Genomic DNA, 24,379 nt, shown 5'->3' with positions numbered 1-24,379 from the left:
AAATTGATACTCCAGAGAAAGAGATTATACTTGAAAGAACAACCTGGATATTTTAAACTGTGGTATTAACATTGTTTTGAACTCTTACATGGTAATTTCCCACCAGCAGCACTAAAAGAAGGCAGCGTTTATTGACTCTTCATGGTAGCTATATCCAGAAATAACTCAATTTGTTACTGTTGTTATTTAACAGATAAGAGAACTAAGGTTTAGAGAAGCTAAACAATTTGTTTGAGGTTCACACTCCTGAGAGACATGTGGTACATCTCTTTAGGCAGCTCACTGTCCCACTCTGAGAACTTCTGAAGACTTTTAAATATTCTCCTGTCCCACAGATCTCTAACCTCCCTCTTTTTTCCCCATTCTCAGCTCATGACCTTGGCTTTTCAAAGAGAAATCAAAGTCATCCAGCTAAGAACTGCTCAGCTTTCCAACACCAAAAGTTCTAACTTACCTGTGTGTGCACTCATCCTTTTCTTCCTTCTTGCCTTTAGAAAGAGAAATATATGCATCCATCCATCAAAAAGGCTGTGCCTCCACCTCTTCTTTGTATCCCAACCCTTCCTGCCTTTCAGGAACCTTACACTTGTCTCTCTAGTATCTTCAGCCTCTTTATAGTATCCTTCGTATAATCATTTAAAATGTTCTAGTCTATACCAATTTAAAATACACATCCTTGGTCCTACATCTTCCTGTACTTACCATCTCTTGCCTCCCACCCACACTCACCCTTTCCACCTTTTCACTCAACTTCACTCCATCCTGACATCCACCCACAATATTCAGTCATGACCACCATAACGCAGGGTCACATTTTGGATCTATCCCCAATTAGGTTTGACACCCTTTCTGGATCTGGACATACTTTGATTCTTTTAACTATAGTGGGAAAGAAATTTTAGGAATTTACATACATTGCTCATACTTCATAAGTGCAAACATGCAGCTCTCTTAAAGAAGGCAGTGACTTTTTGACATCTCTTGATCTGGGAGAGCAATCACAAATTTATTAATATTCACTACCTCCACAGCAGCTAAGGTAGTGACATGGTTGGAATAAGAGAAATTCTGCCTTCAAACAGTGACCAGAACCCTCCCTGTTGCTAAATTCAGGGAAAAGTTTCAGTTCTTCTCTCCCTTGACCTAGAGCAGCATCCAGTGAAGTTGGCCATTCTCTTCTCTTGGCTTCTGTGACCAATCTTGGCTTTCCTCCTGCTCTCCTGACTGCTCGCTTTTTGTATTCTTTCCTGCCTCCACCCTCTCCACCTGACCTTTACATATTAAATTTCTCAGGTCTCCATCCTGGGTTCTCAATTATCTATTCTCTCCCGTGGTGATTTCAGCCACTCCCCTGGCTTCGTTTACCCTAAGCCTGCCGGAATGTATACATCTAACCCAAGCTGCCATTTTTAGCTAAGACCTATATATCTAAGGCACATCTGACATCTCTACTTGGTTCTCTCACAGGTACAACTGAACTCTTAATCTTGCCCTGATCCCCCATAGCTCCTGACAGAAATTGAGGTGTCACCTGGATGACCATCTTCTTTTTAAACTCTGCCACTATTCGATCTGTTCCCAGTAGGCCATCTCATTATTTCTCAAAGCCATCCACAGCCCTCGCATCACCACTACCACCACTCAAACCTGCACCTGCCCTCTACTGCCATGTAGTGTAAACTCTTAGAATAAAGTTCAAAATCTTTAACTCAGCAGCCTGCATAGTCTGGCCCTCACCTACCTCCTCATCCTATTTTTGTGCCCACATCTCTAGTTCTCTATGGAGTTTTGTTCAGTTTCTCAAAAATTTCAACTTTCTCCTCAGCTCAGTTCTTCATCACCTGTTGTTCCCTATGCCTGGAAAGCTCCTTCTCCAACTCTGCTTGGATAGCTCTTGCTCATCTATCAGGCTCAGCTTAAAAGATCACTTCCTCAGGGCAGCCTTTCCCATGAAGGTTAGCTTTCATTCATGTACTGTCATTACATCTTACATTATGGTACTGTTTAAATGCAGCTGTATGATTATCTGCGTAACTGTAAGCTCCTTGGGGTTTTACAGCTGCCCTTTTCCAGCGTCCCCCAGCGCCTGGCTTATAACAAGCGTTCCATAAATGTTTGTTGAGTAACAGAATGATGATGGAGGTGGGATTCTAACTCAGGACTACCTCAGAGCCTGAGGCCCTCGCCTCCGCCGCTCTGTTTCTGTGCTTTCTCGTAGACAAATAGTGAATGTAGGAAATGACAGAGATGCACGGTTCGCAGAGCCCCAGTCCGGACTGAGTTCTAAAGGGGAGGGGTGGGGGTGGAGTGGGGCATCTGCCTTGGAGGAATCTAAGCCGCGGCGAGCATCCCTGGCACCGGCAGGAGGCCCCGCCCTCGGAAGCACAGGAGCTCCCCCTCACGGCGCGACCCTGCCGTCCCAGGCCCCGGGTACCAACGGCTTCGGCCCGCGCCGGGGCGGCGGGACTTCAGCAAAGGCCCGGGCTCCCAGTAGAGCCTGGAGGCCGCGTGGGGCTAGCAGGTCTCCCCAGGCCCTCGGCTTAGGAGAGCCCCTCCCAGCCCTCCCTGCAGCGGCTACCCTCGGCCTCGCCCACGCGGGGCTCCTGACGTTGGCTTCGGGCCCAACGAGAGACCGGTCATTCAAAACAACCACTGTCCTCGGCCCCCGGAATACTCCAAGGACCAGCGTGGACGCAGCTCCCCTCTCCTGGACAAGCAAACCATAATCTCAAGAGTTGGTTTCTTCCCTTTTCTTGTCCCTTCCCTTTTCCTGTGTCCAGTGGGCATAGGTCTTGAACTTGAGGATGGACAGACCTGGGATGGTTCTGATTCTGAAGGTGTGAAACCTCAGGCCTATCCTGTAACCTTCCTAGTCTCGTTTCTGCGTCTATAAAGTGGGGCTCCCAGCGCCTATCTCACTGAGCAGCATCTAACTTTTTCAGAAACGGAAATTCTCTGGCTCCACTCCAACCAACTGGATTGGAAACTCTAGGGTAGGATCCAGCAATCTGTCATAACAAGCCACAGGTGATTTCAACACAGGTTAGATTTTGAGAACCACTCTACAGAGGGGCCAATTAAATGAAATAAATATTGTGTATAAAGAACTGGGCAAATAGTAGATGCTCAATAAATAGTGGTTATGGAAAACCACACAAAAAAAGGAAAAGCCCAAGCATAGATAAAAGAACAGATTGGTGATTGCCAGAGGCAGGGGGTGAGGTGGGCAAAATGGGTGAAGGGGGTCAAAAGGTACAAACTTAAGTTATAAAATAAGTAAGTCTTGGGGATATGATGTATAGCATGGCAACTATAGTTGATAATAAAATCTTGAAAGTTCTCATCACAAGAAAAAAAATTCTGTAACTATGTATGGTGATGATGTTAACTACATTTATTATGGTGATCGTTTCAAAATATATACATATATCAAATTATTATGTTGTACCCCTGAAACAAATATAGTGTATGTCATTTAAAAAGTTTTTTTAATTGAAAAAAATTTTTTTAATTTTTAATTGAAAAAGAATTTTTAATTGAAAAAATATAGTGGTTGACCATGGAACAATTAACGTGATAAAGATGAAAGGTACAGATTTATTTCTTGAGAAATTCAGCTTCATTACTCTGGTAAATTTTATTGCTTTTCCTTTTTATTCATTGCAGAAACTTCAAAAAGGACACACTAGAATTAATTAGAAATGTTAAGATTGCCCAAAAAAGGAGCACCTAGATTTGATCAAATTCAAGATGAAGAAACTTACCTGGAGAATTTAGCAGTACAGAGAAATGCTTCTGCTTTTTTTGAAAAATATGATCGGAGTGAAGTACAAGAGTTGCTGACTACTGCACTAGTTAGCTGGTTGTCTGCCAAAGAAGATGTCCACTCTCAAGTAGACATCCCGTGTGGAATTATGAGTCAAATAAATAATGTAGCCTTCTCCACTGCAATCCTACTGACTCCTGTAGACCCTACTGCCCTCTTAGACTATAGAGAAGTCCATCAAATCATAAGGGAATTGGCTGTTGGAATTTATTGCTTAAATCAAATTCCTTCAATCAGTTTAGAAGCTAATTATGATCAGAGTTCTTCTTGTCAATTACCTCCAGCTTATTATGATACCAGAATTGGGCAAATTCTGATCAATATTGACTACATGTTGAAAGCACTATGGCATGGAATATATATGCCCAAAGAAAAACGAGCTAGATTCTCTGAATTGTGGCGTACCATCGTGGACATTGATCCAGATGGGAAGCCTCAAACAAATAGAGATATTTTTGCAGAGTTTAGTTCAGCAGGTAAGAGAATTTAATTTGTTTTATTTTTATTAGAAGGCTTTTTTTAAAATTTAAAAGTAATTTATCTGTGACTCAGTTTTATGTATTTAGCCATGTTTCTTGAAAGAGGTTTTTCTGAATTACAAAGTATCTTTTCAATAATTAATAATTAATTTTTTTCAATGTCACCTTCTGAAGCTTGGTTAGGACCTGTTAGGTTAGGACCTTGGTTAGAAGTGTTCATTTGCTATTTACTGTTATCTGTTGCTAGACTTCTGTGAAGTTCAAATGCTTGGGAGTAAGATTTGCTTGATGACACTAAGGCAGCCTGACTCACCTGCTATGGGTTGGGTTTCCAGATGTGTTTCAGGCTCTGTAGCTTTTGTGTGTACCAGCAAGCAGTACCATCTCTTGGAGATGGTATCTCTGTGTCTCAAAGACAGTTTAGATAGCTAATAGCTCTCATTTCTATGCAAGGTAATCAACTTCTGTTGAGAGCAGACTCCAAGAGTATTGAGTATAGGCAGAAATTCTACCCCTCTGGGTGAGAATTAGTCTATGATGTTGGTGGAATCAACAAATGTCACTGGATAGGTGCAGAGTACCTACGATTGGAGGATCACTGGCTTCTAAAAGATGATAGCTGTAGCTGGAACCGAAAAATCTCTTCTTGTTGTTCAGGTCCTTGGGGTGATTAGGGTGAAGTAATGCAAAATGCTGCCAGTAATGTCTAGTAAGTTCCATTAATTTCTGCATTCCCTTGACCGGTCTGGTAGTTCCTCTTAAAGGGTACTGATACTTTGGCACATGCAGATACATTGTTGAAGAGAATATGGCATGGTCAAAGTCTTGAAAACATTTGTTAGCGTTCAACCAGAAGTGCTATCATTTCTGGTACTTTAGGACCTCCAAGACTAGTTGAGCTCACATAAATGAAATGTATCTAAATTAAGGTGTCATTTTGATGTCAAAGATGATAGAGTAGTTGATGACTCTTTTATCCTGGAAGTTGTCTAGTAATCTATATTCACCACTCACTGGAAGACAGTAGGGAATATGGCACAAGCCAGATAATGTTTCTGCCTACTTGCATTGCCCAAGATGTGTCTATAAGCTACACCGTTTGCCCTTCTTGATTGAGATGATGCCAGGAGCTTTGTGAAGATCTGAGCTCCATGGAGGTTAAGGATCAGCACGATTGGATGGTGGGTTTTAACGTTAGAGCTTTGACAGTCCTGACAAAAATTGGGTTTGCTTTTCTTCCCTTTTTACAAAGATTACTTTGAGACTCTCATCAGAAAGGAGGTGGAACTAATGAACCATCATTCCAATCTGGCATGTGTCAAACAAAGCAAAAGCCAGAGCTGACAGATTGACTGGTAAAGAAACAATGAGCCCTTTTTAGATCCAGATATCTAGGTGGAAACTCTTATACAAGTCAAATTCCAGGAGAGTAATCCAGGTTAGAGGTGCACATTGAGGATTCAGTCATTCATATGTTAAAGTCACAAGAGCCTTTGAATCATCCAGTGAGAGCATCAATAGTAAGAAGAGAGATGGCCAGGGCAGGAGGGAGCACGTGTCCTGTTTTGTATCTATGGACAAAGGGCTCCTACTTAGTTGATGATAAAAATCAGTTATATCAAGCAGCTTTGTGGCCCAACATCTGGTCTATTGAATCTAGCTGTCTGTCATATCTGAGGCCACCCTCTATGAGTGGTGCCTCACAGTGGTGCTCCTGGTTGAAGAGATCAGAGACACATAGAAACATTCGAATCAAGCTGTAGGTGGAGTTGGGGAGCACCCAGAGACTAAAGTTATCTGTCTTCCATGGCTTACATTTTCAGGGGTGACATTCAAAATAATTAACCACCAGCACAGCATGAGCACTGACCAATCAGAACAGACATCAGCAATAATGCTGGAACAGGATCTCAGAGACCTCCTGCTTGGCATATGTACCCTTTGCTGGATCATGGAGCTTTCTAGGCTATCCCAGGGAAGGGAGGCATTCAAAGAGCTCAGGGCTATAGCAATTTAATTTACCACACAATATGGAAGATTTCAATATTTTAACAATGTGGCCGTATTGATACGTAACTAAATATCGGTCCCAGACATTTCAACTTAATTCTCCTTTTCTGGATGGAAATACATGTCTTGACTATTATGATTTTTCGACTTAATTCTCCTTTTCTGGATGGGAATTCACGTCTTGACTATTATGATTCTACCACTAAAATATCTCAAAATCATCCACTTTGCTTTATCTCAACTACAACACCCTGATACAGAACACTCTTTTCTCTAGCCTTACATACTGCAACTGCCTTCTGGCTGCTCTCTCTGTCTATAACCCCTTTTCCGCTGAATATGAATGAGGCTGGAAACCTTTCAGAGCCAGTCACTCTACCACCATGTGCCTTGGGGAAAGTGCTGTGTATGTTACACTAAAGTGCTTTGTAATATTGGCTGCCGGACAATCAAAGAAGAGCATCATATGGGGATAGAGATTTTTTTCTCCCTCCACCACACTTCAGGAGTCTGCTGAAGAACCAGCAGCATCAATATGCTTCAGGCACTGTAACAAAGGTATAGTGCAAACAATTGTAAATGACCAAGCAGCACACACTCGAGGTGTGCTGGAGCAGAGTTTTCAGGGGGAAACTCCCAGAGGCAGCAGCAGGAATAGGTACAGGTTCCCCATCATGCACCACATCTGGAGCATCACTATGAAATCCTGCAGGGCTAAGCATCAGATTCCGGGAAAGGGACCTGGACTCTTAGAAGGTGGGGCTTTTATGCTGCATGCTTAAGGATATACAGGGTCAGACACCAGCATACAAGTGCAAAGTGTATTAGCCTAGGTTACCCCCCAAATTAGGGCCTGAAATGAGGGCTTAAGTCAGAGTAGTTTATGTGAAATGACTCCAAGGAACAGGAGTGAGGGACAGGAAAAGTGGATAGAAAAGGAGGAGTCATCAATCCAAGGATAATGCTGTTGAGCTTTCATCACATGAATAATTAGGGACGGTTTTGCTGGGACTCTCTGGGGAGCCACATAGACTACGCTTCAGGATTGTCAGCCCGAGGGATGGAAGAGGAGAGCATGTTTTCCCTGACTTCTCTCCTTCATTAGTCAAAGGTTCCATGAGAGTTAACTCCCTCATCTAGATTTGTTCATCCGTCAGAATGGTGGAATGGGTTCTGTCAGGAGTCCAACACAGCAGTGGCAGAGGAAACCCCAGGGCAAAAGTAAGGGCCACATGGTGCAGTCAGGTTACATCTGTGTGGAGCTGGTCCATGCAATGACAGCTAGAGTGAAAAATACTGTCTGGGAGGAAGTGAGGTAGGGAACAAAAGGTGTCTGATATAGAGTATGACTTATGGAAATTTGGCTCTAACCCTGTGCTCTCAGCTAAGTCCTTGTAGTTGCCGCTGTATGGTGGCAAGACAGTGGCGAGACTTGCTATTTCATCTTTCACGTTTGGGGAAACAGCACCTCCTCTCTTCAAGACTGGGTTCAAACCTTGCAACTGACCATGTGATTGCCTTAAACACTGTGCTACAGTGAATTTCTGAGGAACTCTGCGGGAGGCCAACTATTTTTTTGGGAGGGAAGACTGCTGGGAATCACTGAGGCCAAGTTAAGCTTCACCTGTTTAATACCTTTTGCACTGTATAAAACCACCAGCAAACACCACCTTTAAAAAATGGTAGCAACAGCAGTGGAGAATAGAGCACTCCAAAAATCTAGTCATATTATCCAGTTTGCTGAGAAGGGATACTCATTAGGGCAAGTCCCTTGACCTGATGACCTTATTTAAAACCAAAAGCTGGTAAACTGAAATGGTTCTTTTTTTAATGCCTCTGCTCATTCCTTGTCCTTTATCTGGAATGCCCTTCTCTCTCACCCCACTCTTCTGCATTCTTCCCCAGGTTATTGCTACTCATTTTTCAAGACCTGATTCAGACACAGCCTCCTCTATTCTGTACACATTGTACCATTTTGTGTTGAAATTATTGGTTTCATCTCTGTCTTCCTTAATAGATTTTCTGTGCTTGAGAGCACACAAAAGTATGCCTTTTTTGTCTTTAAATTCTCATCACATCTACAGTGCTTGGCATGTAGTAAATTTCAATACATGTAGAAATTAACAGATGGTTAACAGAGTGTAAGAGAAAAGGAATTGAAGGCAACTCTCGGGTTTTTAGTTTGAGGAACTGATAGATAAATAGTGCTTTTAACTGTGATAGGGAATGAAAGAAAAGCAGATTTGGGGGAGAGGAAAGGTGGATTTTGTTCGGAAGTGCCTCTAGGACATTCAAGTAAAGATATGTGTTAGGCATGGAGAAAGAATCTGGAGTTAGGAGCAAAACCAGGGCAGGAGAGAATATTAAAAGAAATTAGCATAGAGGTTAAAACGACGGAATCTTGTATTTCTCCCCTTCCCCCCCGCCCCCCCTCCCGCCTTCCAAATTTAGTTATATCCAATTTTTAGTTAAGTCCTCTCTCGTTTTTTTACTTCATAATGACTTTGTACATATCTTCCCAGCTGATTTGCATAACATGCTATGATCACATTTCCTTTCATTAATAACTTCTAATTTTTTGTGACATGAACAATTGTGCATTCTTCAAGAAATTCGCTTGGTTTTCCATTGTACGTGTCAATTCAGCCCCAAACTTTTGAGCAGAAATATCGAGCTCCTCTCAGTGAAGTGAAATATCAGGTGGTGCAGCAGTTCCATTTTCTCCTTAGAGATGTCTCTCTCCACACTTTCACCCTCGTACTCCCATCTGAGCTGATCGATTATTTTCTCTAGGCACTTTACTGCTCTTCAAAATCCATCCTCCCATTCTCCATCCTTCCTCCGTCCCTCCTCCGCCTCCCTCCTCCTGCCAGTGTCGGTCTTTCACCTGAGAGGCCTTCCTCACCAGTCTGGTGATCCTTGCTGTTTGTTCCATCCTGGTTGAGGGGTGAGGCAGGAGCCCGCTTGCTGACTAGTACACCACGCTGTAGAGTGATTAGGAGGAAACCTTGCTGTTTCACTGGGGAGACTTTCCCCAAATGCCGTATTTGTAGGTCTCTTCTCTTTGATTGGTCTGTTTCCTCCTATATCCTGCTTGGAGGGGGCAATGAGTCTGGCGCCAGAGGAGGGGAATGGTCTGTGGAGCTCCCCATTCCCTTCTAGTTTTTCAGCCTTTCTGCCCTTCTGGGGTGAGAATTGACTTGCTGCATTTTGGCTCCCATCCACTCAAGCCACAAAGTTTTAGAGGAATCAACAGTGCTCTAGCTTGTGTTTAGAACTATTTTAACTGTCAGAAACGCTTAATTTCTTTTTAATCTCAATAATTTATCTTACTAACTCTTTTGCAAAAGGGAGATGAATCATAGTGGCCATCTTAAAAATCCAAGAGTATTCTGGCTTTTTTAATATGTAGATTTGAGGAAGAAAAAAAGGAAAAAGAAGGGGGGAGGCACGTTGATGAATTATTTACACTTTAAGGCACATATGTTACAAACTCCACATTTTCTATGAAGTCTTATTTTACGGTTCTAAGCCGTTTTTCTCAAGCTTTGATTAAGGTTGTAAATATCTTAAAAAAGACAATTTGACAACAAGAAACAATTTAATTTCATCATAAATGGGAAGAAAATGTAATATAAAAATTGTCATTCATAATATAGAGTAAAATCAAGTTTCAATTCTTGTTTCATCATGATTAGTTGGTAGGAAAGTTATTTATTGTATATGTTTAGCTTCTGTTATCATCAGAAAGAAGAAATATGTAATATAGGACCTGAAAAAGCAAATATACTTTATGCCCAAGTAAGAAGCTGATTCTCTGCTTAAAGGAATATCACATTTCTTGTTGTTCTTCCATATTTTCTTTGATTAAAGATGGGACTTACGTTATTATGTTTCCATGGTGTTGTATTTCTCCAAAGAGAATGAAAATCAATTCTTTTTAATTCCGCAAGCTTCCATCTTTCTTTACTCTGCTTAGTTACCACGTATCTATCTGCTTTTATTCTTTGACAATTTTACTGGCATTTCATTATCCCTTTGCTGTCATTTCGGTAGAATTTCAAGATGAAACCCTGTCTTCAGTCTACTCTGTTTATCCAGAGACCAAGTAAGAATTTTTCACAATCTAAAATCTTTCTTTTTTACTGTGAAGGTTTGATAGATATTACAAAGGATCCAGATTTTGATGGCATCTATGATGAAGACATGAATGAAGATCCAACATATAATCCCAATAGCCCTGAAGAAAAAGCTGTGTTTATGAAATATGCTGAAAATATTCTACTAAAGTTGACATTCAGTACCACACAAGTTCAACAGTGTGAAAATGTTTTTATATTTGAAACAGCCTATTGGCTTACTAATGCTGTAAGATATAATCAGGATTATCTTGACATTTGTACCTACCAGAGATTACAGCAAAGGTTATATCTTCAAAAAAAGATTATTCAAAAACACTTTGAGAAGAAAAAAGAAATCAGGAAAGGGATAGGATACCTAAAATTAATATGTTTTCTGATTCCATTTCTACTGAGTTTAAAAAAGAAGATGAAAGTTCCATATTTAAGTAGTCTGCTTCAGCCTTTTTCAGGTAAGAGTATCACCAAAAATTATATATAAAATATAGCTATATATTGAACCTATATGTAAATTCAATTTTGTTTCTAGTATGTGGGTCCCAGCATGTAACCAAGCTGTAGCCTGTTAAAAATAAAAAGCAAAATGTAATGTCTCCAAAGTAATTAAAAATACTTGGTATATTCACACAGTACATGGTGTATATTTATATCAATTATAAGGACTGTTGAAAGACTTAAAATGAGTTCTGAGAAAATAGGGAAATATGCTATGTTCACGATGGGACAACACTATATTATATCTCATTCAAATTATAAGTTCAGTGCACTTCTCAACATCCTTATTGTGTTTTTCATGAAAGTTTAGAAATTGATTCTGAGATTAATATGGAGCAGTAAAAGATCATGAATGCTCTTACATTTCTGAAAAAAAGATGAAAACATATTAAAAACTTTAGTAATATATTGGTATTAAAACAAAGAAATAGACAAATATTAGAGAATAGAGAGCTAAAATAGGACCATGTTTACATGGAATTTGACAGGAATGCAGAGCAGACTATTCTTCCCACCCAGATTAGCACACAATTTGTGTATTTTCACTGGTGCTCAAACTTGTAGGCTTATTATAGTGGGCTTTCTATTCAGATGGCAAATTTTCAGTAGAAATTTTGCAAGTCACTTAATGAAAATTTGTATCATGAGAATTATGATAGTGAAGATTATAATCCATATCTGTAAACTATTTAAAAATGGACTCATGACAGCTTGTCCAGGATGGGGGTGGGAAGAATGTCATGTGTATGGAACTAATATGCTTAAAGAGGATGTTAGCAATATCTGTAATGTCTTATTATTTAAATTATTGGAAACAAATACGACTAAATATTAATAATTAATTTACAGGTGGTGAGATTAAGGTGTTATATTTTTCTTTGTACTTTTCTAGACATTTTGCATTTCTCAAAATACATTATATACCTTATATTGATGAAACTATATTCTGCTAACAAGTCAAAATATTGAATAAACCTAATCCTTGCCAGGATTTTAGAAAATTATTTTTCAAAGTAAATTTTATATGTGTAGCTTCATTACTTTCCAGAAAAATGGGCTGATTATTTTTGTCACGTGAGAGATACCCACCATTTTCTTTATAGTATCTCTCTTTTCCTTAACTAGCTCAGGTAACTTTTGTTTATTTAACTAAAGATTCTCCACAGCACAGAGTTTCAAATCTTTTCTGATAATTGGGGGTAAAATATTAGTCTTGAGCTCATATATAGTAATCAATAAGTAAAATAATGTTTTGATTATTCTTTTGAAACGTCTGTACAATGAAACTACAAAAAAAGACCAAAATGTATGATATAAATATATTTTAATATTTAAAATATACATTAAGAGCATGAATAAATAGACTGTAATTGCCAAGATTTCCATTTCACATAGAATTTTTTCACTTTATGAGAAAGAGAATTTAGACCTCAAAAATATGATTGCCTATATGCTGTTATTCAATTTTTAAACAAAAATTTGTTTTCATTTTTGGAGACGACAAGGTCAAGACAGAGCGAGAATTGCCTCCATTCATTTATGGACGAGATTTTAAATGCCAGAATTTTCACTACAAAGAGGATCAATATTTTCATGTTCATGGAGGAATTGAATTTGATATCAGCACTCCTTCAATTGAGAATGCTTTGGAAGATTTTAAGGTTTAAATTATTATTGTTCCTGAAATGGTTTGTCATTTCACAACTCTTTTATCCTATTCTCCAACCAGAAAGATTCTCTGTTGGTACAGGCACTAGGCAGCTCTCCAAATGATTATCTTCACAACTCACTAATTTCTTCAAACATTACATAACGTATATGAATTAAGTGCAAGTATATCTAAGGTCTTGTGTTAGATGTCAGAGATAAAATGATAAATAAGCTAGGCACAACTATCCTTGCAGAATTTACAGACTTCTAATGGACCACATTTGCCCTAGAATAGTTAACTGAAGAATACAGTAGAAATCCCTGAACATTAACTACATATTCTTCCATTTTTCTCAAAGATTAGTATTAGAACAGAGATCCTCAAGAGTTTGAGAACAAAATTTATCTGGAAAACATAATACATTTCAATTGTCATTGTTTTTCTACCTTCTCCATATTATATTCTTTTTAAAAAATTTTCCTCTCTAATCCAAATTAGGGATTGGATATATTCAGTTATTACCAGGGTCACTTGGGATTTTTTATTAAAAATTTGTCCTTTACAGGTATAAAATTTCATCTAAAATAAGTTAACAATTGTTTAGATTTGTTTAAAGATTTTTTTTTTTAGTAACATAACTTGTATTTTAGAACAATTTAGAAAAAATACGGGATTGTGCTGCTAATACGTTTGCAGAAGATTCAGGATACAAAGAATATTACTCAATACCAATCATGAAATTAAATGGAAAAAGGTAAGGAACTTTTAGTAATTATTCACAGTAACACAACTTGTTGAAAGCAGAAAACCGGAAAGTGTCAAAATGCAAAGGCTAACTTAAAACCTCAGGAAGGAGATCCTAGAACAATAATAACCCCCGTGAATGACTACGGACTCTGTTACAAAGTATTAAATGTTATATTTATTACTTCATACACCTTGATACGTTCTGTGTAATAATCCTTAGACATTGTAATTTGTTCTTACAATGAACACAGTGGTTAAATGGGGATGGAGGTGGGGCTCAAATCCTATGGGCCCACTGAAAAGCAATGGACTCGGCATATACCCCTTTGTTTCCATAACGAATATGATTTTAAATCCTCTTCCTCTGCTGGGTCTTGTTAAGCCTGTCATCTCTTAGAGCACCGTGTTTCTCTCAGTATTTTTAGGCTCTTTTATGTATGTTCTTGGATTTTCACAGCTTGGAAACTGAAATTTGTAAATAAGGGAAATAGAATGCAGAGGAAACATTTGAGTTAGAGGTAGAGACAAGATTTTAAAGCATATTGGAGTTTGTTTTGTTTTTCTTAAAGTCATGGAAGTAGTTGAGAGGCTAGGGCCATGTCAGGAACTCTGGAGACTAGAAACCTTTAAGGGGGGTGGGGAGTAGCAGAGGAGAGAGCAAAAGAGACTGAGAAGGAATGATAGAGGTAGAGGAGAAATGAGAAAGTATGACAGCATGGAAGCCAAATGGGGAGAAGTTTTAAAATATGGTAATAGTTAAAAGCGTCAAACTCAACAGAGAAAAAGGCCAAGTTGATTTAAGACTGAAGAAAGCCCTCTAAATTTGACAATGACTTGATAAGAGAAGATGTGGTTATAGAAGGCTATGTGTAATAAGTTGAAGGATAAAGTCGGGGAGAGTTCATGGGATGTGAAGAAGTAAAGACAAAGATTATAAATTTCTTTCAAGATGCATGGCAGTGAGGAAAATAAGAGGAATAAGGCAGAGGGAGAAGCAGATAAAAGATGAAAGGTGGATCTTTCCACGGAATACTGCCTGGATGCACACAAGGTACTAGAGCTAAAGTCAAAGACCATGTGGCTAACAGCCTCCATGATTTTGAAGGGAACTAAGAAGTAGATCTCACTCCTCTGGAATGGACTGTTGGTGTGCATCTCCCTGGAGGAGGAATCTCTGAGGGACCTAGCACCTGTAGACATACTCCATGTACGATTCTTGTCAAGCTGGAGGCTCTTCTAAACAAAAGTTTATTCTCCCAGGTTCTAGTGTCTAGGGGGACATGAATGATCCTGGAAATGCAGGGAAAGAGCTGGAATGAAGGCTGTGCTTGATGAGAGGTTGTTGTGGGTGAAGGAGTATGGTTGGTGTAAGCACCCTGCCATTGCACCCTAAGGGATCCAGTCATATCGCTGCAGTGGGATCTCATAGTGGAACTGTTTCTCTAGTTTCTGACGAATGCACAGCATTTGGTTATCAGTGTTGGCAAATTGTAGACGGATTTGAATTTTCAGACTTTCAAAACTAGCATAAGCTTGTTTCCCAGACCCAGCCAGCATGGAGTAAAAGTGAAAACCACAAGAGGAGGAGTAGTATTTTCCTGGCTCCTGAGCCAATTACCAGTGAACCTTCAGCTCCCTATAAAATCTACCCCCACAGAATTATTTCTAGAAATCTTGTATTTCCATGGGTCAGCACTCTCAGCTACTATGACATTTTTTCGGTCTCCTCCTTTCCTGCCTGGGCTCCCTCTAATGATCCACTGCTGGAACTCCAGAGCCCAACAGCCCCAAGAAGGCAACTCGATACTGATGTCACTGTTGTCTCTGACACTGCTGCTCCTGGTTACAGAGCTGGCATCACCCCTGGGCTGACTCCTCCTGATGTCTGGTAGATAGCACGCATCAAATGTGAGATGTGTTGAAGCCAATTCAATGACATAAAGATAATTTCTTTCCCAATTTTATTGGTTTCAAACAAGTGCTGTCTTGAGCCCCTAACAATTTGGTGCAAAAACAGCTCTTTCAGTCATTTTGCTTACAGTTGTTTCTTTCTATGTAGGGATCTTCTTTCTGTGTTGGTCCTGGACCAGAGAATAATCTGAATGATGGAAAACATACCATCTCAAAACCTCCCCTCTTCTTTGCTTTTAGGGGCACTGTTATTGGGGCTGAGCTCATGTATCGTGATGTTCTCTTTCCTCAGAATGATTTACTTCCTAGGAGACTCCCGGTCCCTAATGAAAATAGGATCATTCCCACTGGCCTTCCTGCCCTGCTTGGCATCTAAGTCCTAGATTCATTTTTGGCTCAGGTTGTATTCTTCCACCATACCAACATCAAAGAATAGGAGCCACAGTCAGATACCCAGGATTTGGCAGTCCATGAAAGTAGAAGAACTCATGAATTATGAAGATGACAATGATTGGAGCAAATAGATGAGTTGATACTGATACTAAAATGTCCTACTTGGGGGAGAGCATACCAGCATCATGATGCTGTTGTGGATGTTGGGAGGCAGGTCAGAAAACAACTTGACGTGACAGGGGCGTGTCAGGGAAGTGTGATGTTAGAGGGTCCTACTGCAGTCCCTAAGCTGAGTGCAGATGCCCAGGCAGAAGACTATGGAGGGAGTTGTTTAAAAGTGAGGCTCCGCTAGAGCCCCTGCTGATGCCTACACTTAAAGTTTTGAGTAAGAACAGTGGTGTGTCACTATGCAGTACTTGGATGAGGGCTCACTCACAGTGCTGGCCATCTGGGCTTTCTGTGCTTCCAGTACTCATCTCTGTGTGGGCCAGTGTTGGCCTAATGCACAGGTTGTGTATCCAACTTTGCAGGGGTGGGAGGGGTCACAAAATTCTGAGGTCAGAGACTTTTTCAGGGTACGGTGATCTTCACCACCGGTTGCTTCTCCAGTTTCTAGGGTAGGACAGCTCCCTGCTGGTTTTGGATGTTTGATTGGTATTGGATGATTAGACCAACTTTCTAAAAGAAATCAGCCTACCCTCCTTTGGTATTTGTTAAATTCATAAGTTTGTTTCATCGCTTGGGCAGTTATCTGGGAGTACATCACTGAGTACCGGGGCTCCAAATGTAGTCAGCAGCTTCTGATTCCATAGCAATTTCCCACAGCCAGAGCCAGCTCCCTAGAGAAGTACATGTAAAGACAGAGGTTTCTGACACTGGGATTCTCTTGGAGCAAGATGATGTAGAACTGGGCCAACCAAAGACCAAAGGACATCCTTAGTGTAATCCCTCATGCCTAGATCTATGGACACAGTCTTACGGGACTTGGGGTATCTGTATATGGTGTCCACTCTTATCAGTGTGTATAATACCAAGGAAAGGTGAGCCGTTGTCTTCCAGAAATTTAGTTTAGTCATCCAGTGCAAATCAAGTATCCAGGTCTGATCCATATAGCTCCTTAAGGCCTATTAGCCTATCACCACTATGATCTGAAAGCCTTCAAATCTGGGTGGGATTCAGAATACCTGCTCCTCAATTTCGGAGGCTGGAGTCTAGTAAGTTAGGCAAGTTCCCATTGATGAAGGTGGACAAAGTGACAAGTCCACCACCTGGCCTGGCACTATAACTGAGAGGTGTGGGTAAAGAAGCCTTTAGTTTATATTGTCGTAGTCTGGTTTCCTTTGGGGGAAGAAGATGGTGGATATGAAGAATGACAGCCTCAAATAAATGCTAACAGGTCCTCAAATATGTCTCCATCTATGCAGAGGTCTATTATATTCAGAAAACTGGGATTGCAGTAAAGGTCAAAAAAGAGAAGGTATTAGCCCCTGATCAGTTCATAATAGAGTGTTTTCCTAAGATCTTCCTTTAACTGATCCATGGGGCCCCGTGATTCCACCTTAGCCTATGGGCAAGGAGTTTCCTTAGCATAGAGAGTCACCGACTCACTTTCCTGGAAATTAGCATAATGGAAAAAACTTCTCAGCATCCTTAGAAGAACTAATAGTCCCTGAGCAGCAAAGTGAAGAGCCACGGGAGGGGATCACCACTGTCAAGAATACTGTTTTTACAGCAATCAGTAGTTGCCTTTAGAGGAGAAACCCAGGTAACATTAAGAGGCTTCCCACTGGCAGAGGTGGGGACAGCAGCTGAGACACTCACCACTGAAATCTGCCAATCGGGAAAGGTAATTCGTGGCAGAAGTGGAGGAAGGCCACCATTTTCTTTTACCTGTGATGATAAGCAACCCCAGGGAACAGAGCCACTCAAGATGTCATTTTTTCATTCCAGAGTGAGAGGGGACTGGACCTATTGCCTACCTATGATTCAACGACCTGGTGGGTTGGGGTTTCTCTAGCCCACTGTGCAGTGAGTAAAAGTCAAGCAGCCATTACCCAAAACATCATTCCAAATCAGACTCATGGTCCACTCTTGAGAAAGCAAATGTAGACATAACTAGATTAAAGGAATTAAAAAGTAAATTTGTAAGAGGAGATTAAGCAGATGGTTAGAAGGTAAACCTAGGAATCTTTCAACCAGAGTTAGGACTTTCGGTGACTTTTAGGCAGTGCCCCTAGTCAGTGGTATAGGAAAGACAGAGTCAATTAAAAAGGTCAGTATGGAGAAGATACTTGTTATAAAAGACCTGATTAATAACAGTTGATAACCATGTCATTAAAATACAATCAAGTACATTTTATAAAAGACCTGATTAATAACAGTTGATAACCATGTCATTAAAATACAATCAAGTACATTTTAAACTATATTTTGTATTTGTTATAGAAAATCGTAATTGTTATAGAAAAAGTTTTGCCGGCATAGAAAAAATGTAACAAATAACTTCCAAGTCAGAAAGACTTAAATGTTTTCTTTATTTTTTTTAATAGCTACTATGTGATCAGTTTTGAACTTGAAACTTTCTATCAGCAACTATATAAGACACAGTGGTGGGGAGCCATAAATGAAATAGTGAACAATCTGAGACTGAAAAGACTTCCGCTGACAGATGCTCAATTACATGAACAATTTAAGAAAAAATTTGGTTTCACAAAAGCTATGAAATGCAAGGTATTTCAATGATTACCACATAATTTAGTGTAAGAAATTATAAATAAGTATATGTCTCAAATTTTTATCATAGGGATAAATAATAAGTTAAATAAAGTCTTCAATATGCAGTTAAGATTCCACATTTTAGCAGCTGAAAAGCTCTACAATTCTGGATTACAAACTTCTGGCCAGGTTACAAAACAACCTGCTTATGAATGGAATTGTGATTAATATTAATAACAGCTGAATATCTATTGAGTGCTTATTTTGTATGCCAGGCATACAAATACTATAAATTCTTTGAACAAAGTCTTTCAAGGCACTGGTACTATTGTTATCAATCCTATTTTACAAATGAGAAATTTGACATGCAGCGAGTTAAGGATCTTTCCCAAATCACACAGCTAGTAAATTGCAAAGGCAGGCTTCGGTCGTGGGGACTAAATCTAAGGAGCAAACCTGGCATCCTGAATCAAACCTCTGTATCTGCTTCAATATGCCTTGACTGACAGCTTTTGGAACTGATAAATTAAGTGGTGAGCTCACCAGTTTCAAAGGATACATTGGCATTTACTTACCATTTATTTGTTTTAATGTCCACAAATTTTAAGCTTTGATAAACTATTAGTTTAATTTAAAAATATTATTGCAAAGCAATTATATGCCAATAAAGATGTTAAAAAAATTGAGTAGTCAGAACATCTAAAAGAAGAGTGTAACATTTTCACCTCTCCACTTTGAGACATAGAGCAAAGAAGACAAACTGTATTCCTATAGCTATATATTTCAAGTCTCTAGACTTCTAAGTTAGATTGTTCTTAAATCAGAGAAGGAATTCGATGTCCATTTGCTTTTTAAATATTTCAGAAAGATATTTGTTTCCTTGTTTTAATTGTCTCCAGAGAAGAAAGATTTACAACTTCTCCCTTAAAAAAAGGACAGGAAAAAAAAAAACTTCCCCAAAATATTTTTTAAAGTTCTCAATGTTTCTTTATAGCTCTAACAACTTCCTTGCCCACAGATCTTGTGAAAATTCTACTGTAGTTGCACACCAATCATGTGATTATAATAATATAGTTCATTGTACTTTTCTTCCTTTAACTAAATAAACTTCAGGTGTATTTTGAAAAAACTAATTCTGGCCTTCCTAATAATTTTAGAGTATCCCATTTGGTATGAAGTCTGCTGCTGAAAGAGGATTATCTGCTGTTTTCCATACATTTAGCCGTAAAACTTCAAGTTCGACGATCAATGTTTCAGATGAGGCAGGTTATGCTATTTTCCATCAAGCTGCTCTACACAACAGAGTTCCAATCATATGTCAACTGTGCAATGCCAACTTCAATGTTAACCAGAGACGCTTTATTATACTTAGCCAAGGTACCATAAAGTTTTTAAATCTTAAAATGTTTTTCTTTTACTTACCCCTATTCGGCATTAGGAATGCATGTTGATTTTAGCACAAGGTTAAAATTTAGTATTGGAACCTAGAGCAGAGCTGAGGTTTTTGTTTCATTTATCTCAGAGAGGCTCCTTTTAGTTCTCTAAGTATCACTTGTTGCTCCCTTATGTAGTAAATATTATTTGTTTATTGTGTTTCCCTCATTTGAATATAAGCTCCATGAAGGGCAAGGATTAGGTTTAGTTTGTTTGCCATGGTATCCTAGTGCCCAGAAGAAAACCTGGCATTGGTAGGTGCTTGAGAAATATTTGTTGAATGAATGGCATGATGGATGAATTCAGGGTAACCTTTGATAATCACTGACATAATTAATATACAGTGATGTACTGTAGAAATTCTGAGAAAAGGGAGATAAATAGACATCCCAGCAGAACATCCATTTCTTATCCTAGGCTCTTAACCAGGTAATAGTTTCTTCATACTACATAAACTTATATTTAATAACAAAAAATTCCTCTATAATCATAATTTTAGGATTAATGACCCTTTAAGGCTAACCTGGTTTAAACTTTAAAAAGCAAATTTTCTTGATTATTATTGTAGATATACATACATATTTATATGTTCATTGGGATAAATTTAACCAGTATAAAAATAATAAAATTGAAAATAAAGTGGCAGCCCTCCACAACTGAAGAGGGAAATAAAATGTTGGGAATAGCTGATGCAATAACGTTGGCAATAAGAAATGGCAATTTTATATTTTAACTTGCTGCCTTAAGAGGCTGTGTTTAAGTTTCACACCAACACAAAATGTGCTACTTTAATCCTGTTGACTGCTGATAAATTTCATACTCTATCAGTATAATTAAAATGTTTTGGTATTAAGATGCTTCTGTTACTTAATTAAAATATTCAATACACAATGAACTTAGTTAAAATAGAGCAAAATTCAGTCAAAATGCAATGGGAGGCCTGTTATTTAAAGATGTGTTTTATTTTAATTTTTTTTGGTGTAAAAAAACCATTGGTAATTAAAGTTTCTCATTCATCCAGTGACTACATAGATTTCCATTTGCTAAGAACTGAGTAGAGTTTGAAGTATGGAAAATGTCTATGTGTTATTACTTAACCAACACAAAACTGCCCCCTGTGAGTTTTGGCCAGCCACGAGTGAGGCAGCGTTTCTGGGTCTGCTCTGATGCAATGACAGACGCATGCCCACACCCAGATGACTTGGCCCAAAATTACACTCAGTCCTGCTGGATGTAATCCTGTCACCTGCATCTCAAAATAGTCATTTTGTTCTCCTTCATATGAGTCAATGTTGACTAATTTAGGAAACCTTTTGCATATTAATAATCATACTTCTATGTATATTCCCTTTTAAAACAGAGTCATCAAAACTAGACATGAAAAACGAAAGAAATGGTAAGACATAAGTAAAATACTTGGTGCATTTTTATAAGTTTATATATTAAAACTTTCCTTGTAGTATATAATCTTCAAAATGCTGTCACATGAGAATAACACAAAATGATTTTTATATACATTTTGAAGTATACATTTTTTCTACCCATGATTATTTATTCATCTTTTTCTTAAGTTTTGGGGGATGGTTCTCTTTTTTTTAACCTTGGAATTTGCAAATTATCTCTACTTATTTTTGTAAAATCAGGCCCCAATGTGGGTTTTATGCCTAAAAAAAGAGCAGTTAATATTATTTAGATATGCTGCCATCTAGTGACATTAACAATCTGTGAGGTCTGAGGAATGAGTCATTCTTGCTGAGGTGAGAGACTTGACCTAAGTATTGTGTATGATGAAAACAGAAAAAAATTTAAAGGATACACCTTCTATATCTATATCTAAAAGGCTATACCTTCATACTCTATATAGGCTAATTCAAGGAGGGTTTATTTTTCAAGAAACCATTTACAAAGACCTGAATTTTGTAAGGGGAGGGCAATAGTTATGCAAACCAGCCACCTTCCATTGGTGGAAGAACAGCTAACGTGAGATGACCAGAGAGGATAAGTATCCTGACCTCATCATCCTCCTTCTCCAGTCTCCTGCCAGGGCTCCGCATTGGCAGTTACTGACAAGAAGCCAAAGGACAGGGGTTGCAAAATCTGCAGAGGCAGAGAGCAGGGAGCGTCTTAGAGGGAGGTGAGTGGGCCTGGAGGGGGAAAAGAAAGCTTATCTACAGGCCCACCTACCCTGTAGGAATTTGCAATTGAGTAACAATAGTACACCTCCTGCATCATTGCTCTATTTTTTCCCCTTTTTCTTTTCTAAATATTACTTATGGCTACCTTGTATAATATTATTTATTTGTTTATTGTGACTTCCTCCATTGAATATAAGGTCCATAAGGGCAAGGATTTGGTTTACTCTGCCATAGTATCCTAGTGCCCAGGAGAAAGCCTGGCGTTAATAGGTAGTTGGGAATAGTTGCTGTGTGAACGCATGATGGATGAATGCAGGGTAGCATTTCATAATCACTGGCATTATTAATATACAGTGATGTACTATAGAAGTTCAGGGAAAATTCAGGGAAAAGAGAAAAATGGCTTTCAGGTCCCATTAGAGCATCTGTTCTTTAGACCAAGGTTCTTTCTCTATCCGAGAATAATTTCTTCAGACTACATAAACCCCTCCAGAACTTCCCTGATTCGAGCATAACTAGGACAGTGTTTCTCAGCCTCAGCACTACTGACGTTTGGGCTTGATAAGTCTTTGCTGTAGGGGCTATCCTATGCACTGTAAAATGTTTAGTAGCAGCCGTGGCCTCTACCCACTAGATGCCAGTAGCAACCCCTACCACAGCTGTGACAACCAAAATATCATCAGACATTGCAAATGTCAAGGGGAGACATTTCGTCCCACTGTTATTGGATAAACTTTCAAGTATGTAGGAATCACACAGGTATCTTGTTAAATGCAGACTGATTCAGAGGGCTGGCTGAGAGCCGAGATTCTGCATTTCTATTAAACACACTTTAAAGGAGTAAGGGGGGCGGGTGTAAGAATAGTATTCCTGCCCCTGGGTTGTGCTGAAATATTTTTTGAAGGAAGGTAGAGAAGAGAAGGAGAGGGTCAGTGGGGAGGTTAGCATTGTTTAAAACAAACAACCAACCAAACCAAACCGAACAAACAAACTTCAGTTCATTTTGATATGTTTCTCCTGCTGAGCTAATTGCATTTCATTGATTGAAATGAACCAAAATGTTCTGTAGTCCTATAATTAGGTCTCAGTCTTTTGGGGAACTTGTGCTCCTGAACCATGAACTTCAACTTGCTTCTCAGTCCCTGCCTGCCCCTTAGGTGGATCAGGATGGCTGAAGGGGACTGTAATTGGGTACTTCCCTTCCCCCAGGCAGGTTAGACGCCGATAAAACCTCAGCAGGTGAGGCTCCTGAGGACCGACTGGCCTTGTTAAGAAAATTAGAATGCTGTGGTGTATTTCCAAATGGTTCCTTTCCCCCTTCCCCTGCTGGAAGCACAAGGGGGTATTTCCTCAATATTAACTGTGAGGACCTGGTCGAGCTGGAGGTAAAACTCTCTAGAGCATGGGGGCCTCTTATGACTGGGCCCCCTGGAGTTTCTGACTATCAGACTTGTCCACGCTGAGCCACCAGCAATTTGTCAATTACACATCAGGTTTTCTGACCCTGCCACTGGTTCCTATAGAGGTTTCTGCTCTTGGATTTCTGCTCCAGTAAGTTGTGATTCTCTGTATCTGCCTGTCTATCTCTCTAGTTTTGGGAGCAGCATTTTTGCCCTGTGACCTCACTTCTCTAATGGATCTGAGAAGAGTTGTTCATTTTTCAGTTTGTTCAAGTTTTTACTTGCTTTTAGGATGGACTGGGGACTTTTAAGCTCCTTACATGCCAGACCAGAAACTGGAAGACTAAGCAGTAATTTTAAATAAATAGATTTGGGTCAGATGTTTTAGATTATCAAAGGCTATGATATAGAGCTTAGACTACTAAGGCAGGCAGGAGGCCATTGGAATTTTCTGAGTTGGGAGAAAAACGGTGCTTCACTGAGGAAATACCATTTTGGCTGGTGAATAAATAAGACTTAGGTAGACCCCAATCAGAGAAGTGTTGTTTGGGAGAAGGAAGCTTTCAGACAGCAGAAATAGCCCAGGGTGACCAGATAATTCATCATCCAAATCAGGGAGTTTGAAAATGGAAGGGCGGTATTACTAATTATGCTGGGGCAACAGGCATAGACCAGTACTTTCCTGGACGGTCGGTCACCCTACATTTGAGGAGCTGCAAGAAGGCCAAAATAAAGAGAACAAGGTGTGTATGTTGCCTTTCTTTCTTTCTTTCTTTCTTTCTTTCTTTCTTTCTTTCTTTCTTTCTTTCTTTCTTCCTTCCTTCCTTCCTTCCTTCCTTCCTTTCTTTCTTTTTCTTCCTTCCTTCCTTCCTTCTTTCCTTCCTTTTCCTTTTTGGAGGGGGGATGGTTCAGGTTAAGTTGGAGCCAGTGCATCCTTTTCCTGTACTAATGATCAGGTGGCCTCAAGAAGTCACCAAAGAGTTTTAAACAAGGAGGTAAAAAGATCAGATTTACATTTTGAAAAAGTGGATTGGGAAGGGCAAG

At 39.3% G+C, this 24,379-nt stretch overlaps 1 protein-coding gene across 1 annotated transcript in view; it reads left to right on the top strand.

Moving 5' to 3' along the window:
* The first annotated feature begins 37 nt into the window (after positions 1-37).
* The window catches only part of ANKAR (ankyrin and armadillo repeat containing), an 84,646-nt gene continuing 60,304 nt past the window's right edge, over positions 38-24,379 (top strand). The window contains exons 1-7 of the mRNA XM_060302153.1: positions 38-4,302; positions 10,469-10,906; positions 12,447-12,610; positions 13,251-13,354; positions 18,201-18,381; positions 19,524-19,743; positions 21,161-21,196. Of these exons, the coding sequence (XP_060158136.1) occupies positions 3,702-4,302; positions 10,469-10,906; positions 12,447-12,610; positions 13,251-13,354; positions 18,201-18,381; positions 19,524-19,743; positions 21,161-21,196 (1,744 nt within the window). The 5' untranslated portion in view covers positions 38-3,701. The remainder of the gene's footprint in view (positions 4,303-10,468; positions 10,907-12,446; positions 12,611-13,250; positions 13,355-18,200; positions 18,382-19,523; positions 19,744-21,160; positions 21,197-24,379) is intronic.

This window comes from Globicephala melas, chromosome 7 (assembly GCF_963455315.2).
Source record: "Globicephala melas chromosome 7, mGloMel1.2, whole genome shotgun sequence".
NCBI classification, from domain to species: Eukaryota; Metazoa; Chordata; class Mammalia; order Artiodactyla; family Delphinidae; genus Globicephala; species Globicephala melas.
This window is presented reverse-complemented; position numbering and strand designations above follow the sequence as displayed.